The sequence below is a fragment of the Littorina saxatilis genome, linkage group LG8 (genome assembly GCF_037325665.1).
Source record: "Littorina saxatilis isolate snail1 linkage group LG8, US_GU_Lsax_2.0, whole genome shotgun sequence".
NCBI lineage: Eukaryota > Metazoa > Mollusca > Gastropoda > Littorinimorpha > Littorinidae > Littorina > Littorina saxatilis.
Genome location: NC_090252.1, coordinates 34,879,686 through 34,884,685, shown reverse-complemented (window position 1 = coordinate 34,884,685; position 5,000 = coordinate 34,879,686). Strand labels below are relative to the sequence as shown.

Below are 5,000 nucleotides of genomic sequence, written 5' to 3'. Positions count from 1 at the left end.
AAACACATACACTAGGCCTAGACATGCACACGCCGCAAAGATAAATCACATTTAATTTAAATTAAAAAAAGTCGCAAATCTCCTAAACTTCGAGTGCATAAACGTTCAATGCCTATGACAACACTTGTACGGGCTAACCATGGTTACAAGATTTATATATTTTTTAAATCCGAAAGCCCCTGCGTTCGACAACATAAAGGGGCGCCATCCAGCTAAAATCCATTTTTGGTTAGCTTGGATTATGTCCCCTGGTGTACACGCTTGTTCCGTTTGTCCATGGTTTGTCCAAACCTTCCGTACGGCGCCGCTATAAAATATGTTTATACGTTATAACATGGGTCTGTATCTTAACCAGTCAAAAGCCGAAAAGGACCCAAATCCAAAAACAAATACACTGCCAACGTTCCAAAATTCAGAATAAAAAAAACAAGAAAGGTATGTTGCTGGATCGTTGAATTATTGAGAAAAAACAAAACCGTTTCGTTCACAGATATGTATCGACCCAGCTGTCTTTTAAGCGCACAGAAAAACACTAATCAGACAAAACTTATCTGACAAAATGATCAACCGCTTGCAGGGAAGGCACAAGCAAGGCAAGATTGGCTGGGTCGATATATCTGTGAACCGTCGTAACGTTTTGTTTTGTCAGTAATTAAACGTTCCGACAACAAACCTTTCTTGTTGTTTGCCTTACCTGGTCAATATTGGCGTTGCCGGAATTAGGTGAGAGGGCACAGGTGAAGTTGTCTGGAAGTGTGACGTCAGGGAAGGTACCGTTCAGCTTGCAGCAAGCTATTGGCACCGTCAGGTTGACGTCTAGACCTTGACCTACATCGTATGACCTCTGCCAGCTCCTGGCGTCGTTAAAGTCCGTGTAGTTCTCCACGCCGCAACACTTGAACTAGAATGAACAAAGAGTGCAATAGTGTCATCATTATTTAAACCAATATTCATGTACATTCAATTCAACAAAGAAATTGATTTATGAGTAGATTCGGGAAAGAAGACGACGAAAAAAAAATTGGTATAGGGGGCAGGGGTAAAGTAGTGTAACATTAAAACAGTAAGATTTAATGAAACAAAAGACACAACAACAACAACAACAACAACAACAACAACAACAACTTGTTCTTCAGAAATTCAGCCGTACTACTAGTATCTTAGATATTTCCATTTCTGCATAAAAGTACACATCCGCATACCAATAATTTATTCCTGTGCCTAGCTCTTCCGCCACCACCCCCCAGACATACACACCCACACACACACACCCGCTCCCACTCCCACCCCAAGCATACACGCTACTCCTTATCCGCCTACATACCCATACAGATGCCTTATATAGCCTCTTTCCCACCACCTTCCCCCCTCCACTTCCACATTTCAGAATGCTCTGATTTGAGATTGAAGCCTGGACAGACCTATGAGGATCGAGTAACATAATCGTTACACGACAAAAAAGGAAAGTCAATCCTGATCGCGTATGGTGAACAGCAAAAACACCCCCCTGCACCCCCCTTCCGTCCGCCCCCCCCCCCCCCCCCGCCTTTTCCCGATTCAAACACCCCCCCTCACACACACTTGCTTCCCGTGTATCCTAAAATGTGGGTTCAACTCTATTTTAAAATCACATCAAAACTACTGCTTACAGTGATCATGGCGAAGTTCCATCCTAAGGAGATGGCATCGGAACTGTTGATGCCCACGTAGTCGTTCCTCAGGGAGTCGTACAGAGGATTCTCCAGGGTAGTCTCAAGCTGAAACAGAACAATACAATACAATGCATAGGGGAAATAAAAATGAATGGCAACTTTCTTCAAATGTATGATATATTTTGTGTGTGTTTATTTTTTAATTTTTTTAATTTTGCTGTCCTTACACCTAGTGCCTTGTCCCGGTGTGTATCTTATTAATGGCACACTTCTGCCCGTGAATTCAGTTCAGGCTCGCCATCTCAGATCTGGCCAGGCATTTACATTGTTTCTTCTTCTTCTTCTTCTTTTGTGTTCGTCGGCTGAAACTCCCACGTACACTCGTGTTTTTGCACGAGTGGAATTGTACGTGTATGACCGTTTTTACCCCGCCATTTAGGCAGCCATACGCCGCTTTCGGAGGAAGCATGCTGGGTATTTTCGTGTTTCTATAACCCACCGAACTCTGACATGGATTACAGGATCTTTTCCGTGCGCACTTGGTCTTGTGCTTGCGTGTACACACGAAGGGGGATAAGCCACTAAGCAGGTCTGCACATAAGTTGACCTGGGAGATCGGAAAAATCTCCACACTTAACCCACCAGGCGGCCGCGGCCGGGATTCGAACCCTCGACCTTCCGATTAAGAGGCCGACGTCTTACCACCCCGCCACAGCGTCCGTCATTGTCTACATTGTTTGAGACCATCCCTCCACTTCGACACATACCAACAGTCAACACCCTGACTGCTTCTAGTTGGATTTTGTTTAATAATTAATTAACAAAAATGCCAGATATGGCTTTTGCTAGATTAGTTCATTTAAAAAAAAAATCCTCTTTGTGCCGAGAGAAGCCAGGCTTTAGATTTTCGGTATGTGTCAAAGTAGATTTTGTTTGTTTGTTTAACGCCCAGTCCACCACGAAGGGTGATATCAGGGCGGTGCTGCTTTGACATTTTAACGTGCTCCACACACAAGACAGAAGTCGCAGCACAGGCTTCATGTCTCACCCAGTCACATTATTCTGACACCGGACCAACCAGTCCTAGCACTAACCCCATAATGCCAGACGCCAGGTGGAGCAGCCACTAGATTGCCAATTTTAAAGTCTTAGGTATGACCCGGCCCGAACCCACGACCTCCCGCTCACGGGGCGGACGCCTTACCACTAGGCCTCCGTGTTGCGGTAGTCAAAGTAGATGAATGCTCTGAACTCATTCAGTACGGAAAGCAAAATAAAAAAGAAACAACAAATAACAAACAAACAAAAATGATAACAACAACACTTTTGCACAGTAAGCAGCCAGGCTGCAGATATCTTTGTACACTTCCACATTTCAGAAAGCTCTGATTTGAGATTGAAGTCTGGACAGACCTATGAGGAGTAACATAATCGTTACACGACAAAAGAAGGAAAGTCAATCCAACGTGTGTGCCTTACCTGATCGCGTATGGTGAACAGCAGAACGACGAACACGATCTCGCCGACAATGATCACACCCATAATAGCAGCATACTGAAACACAATGATATCCATTATAATACTGATATTTACATGGCGCTAATCCTGACACAGTTCTAAGCGCCTCACAAAAACATACATAAATACATTATTCTGTACACAATTCAAAATAAAATAATGAACGTTGAAAGAAACTCATACAATTTACAAAGTTTTCAATGCAGATTCATGAATTTTAAAATACAAAGCACACAAGTAAATAACACAATTAAACTTTGACTGTCACAACACGCATCAGGTACGATCATGAAAAAAAACATTTAATTGCTCATAATGTACCATGTACCATGTACCTAGTGGTAAGGCGTCCGCCATGTGATCGGGAGGTCGTGGGTTCGAACCCCGGCCGGGTCATACCAAAGACTTTAAAATTGGCAATCTAGTGGCTGCTCCGCCTGGCGTCTGGCATTATGGGGTTAGTGCTAGGACTGGTTGGTCCGGTGTCAGAATAATGTGACTGGGTGAGACATGAAGCCTGTGCTGCGACTTCTGTCTTGTGTGTGGCGCACGTTATATGTCAAAGCAGCACCGCCCTGATATGGCCCTTCGTGGTCGGCTGGGCGTTAAGCAAACAAACAAACAAACAAACAAACCATGCCTCACAATTGCCTTAATCCGTAGCTGGGCTTCGCTTACACCTTCGATTCCAAAAGAATTATTTTGACTCGGATATTCCTACCTCTGGCGAAAGCCCCGCGCATGCGTCCTCTTAATCCGGGTGCTGGACTCTCGAGGGAGAACCAGCACTTTAGGTGAAAGAGGAGTGGCAGGGCGGGTAGAGGTGTGAGGCATGGTAAGTATGCTTATTAACATTACATTTAGTAAAATCAAAATCTCAACAAACGAGCTATACTGTCATTTGAATTGCAGTAAGATGATGGCCTCCGCTGGATACCGTTTTCTCAGTTGTAGTCTTATTGTTCTAACTTGTATGTTACGTTTATTCTATTGATCTTGTTAACAGCAAAGCAAAGAGTTCGAAAATGTGTACAGTTCAGGCGATTCACAGACGGCCGACAAAATACGACATCCACTGGGTATCTTCTTGTTCTTCTTCGCTCATGGGCTGAATATCCATTGGGTCTAAAAAGTACAGTGTATTTGACCTACACACATTCTCGCAAACAATAACTCACAACAACAAGGCAGCATTTGTTCTGGCAGCAGGCTCCGATACAGCCGGCCATGCCGAGGACAAAGAAGAAGGCCCCCAGGAGGATGAAGGCAAGCGTGGCACTCTGGAGGTAATCTCCCAGGTTGAAACTCGACAACGTTGAACTGGAACCTGTTAATATAGTTGATGGAGATTTGTGAGAAAAAAAATGTCAAAGTAATGAAGAAATAAAACCAACAGAAGACAACAGAAACCAAACAACACAACCACAAAAATATTCAAATAAAAAGAGGATACAGCAGTAACCACATTAGTACTTTCTTAATCAATATTTCGACAGCGACAAACTGCCTTCTTGAGGATGGTATGATGAAAGTACGAAACAACGAAAATTGTATAAGAGTTCTCAAAAGCAGCGGTGCATTGTGTAAATTAAAAGAAAATCACGAACGACTCAAAAAGCAAACCATATCCATCTGCTCGTTTTCTCTAATTTCTACTGTCACCATCCCCACCTTAAACAATAAAATCAAAAATGGAAACAATCATGACCTGCTTTTTCCATCAGCCTTTGAATGGCCGTGTAGAAGTCTTGCAGGATGTTATCCATAAGGTGGGATCCAAACCTCACCACACATCCCACCACCAGGAACACCAACCCGAACAACTGCAAG

General features: G+C 43.5%; 1 protein-coding gene across 1 annotated transcript in view; it reads right to left on the bottom strand.

Moving 5' to 3' along the window:
• Positions 1-5,000, bottom strand: part of LOC138973382 (tetraspanin-1-like) — a 16,396-nt gene that overhangs the window by 3,035 nt on the left and 8,361 nt on the right. Inside the window, exons 3-7 of the mRNA XM_070346095.1 lie at positions 4,879-4,993; positions 4,349-4,497; positions 3,132-3,206; positions 1,650-1,757; positions 695-901 (exon numbers count right to left, since the gene is read on the bottom strand). Of these exons, the coding sequence (XP_070202196.1) occupies positions 695-901; positions 1,650-1,757; positions 3,132-3,206; positions 4,349-4,497; positions 4,879-4,993 (654 nt within the window). The remainder of the gene's footprint in view (positions 1-694; positions 902-1,649; positions 1,758-3,131; positions 3,207-4,348; positions 4,498-4,878; positions 4,994-5,000) is intronic.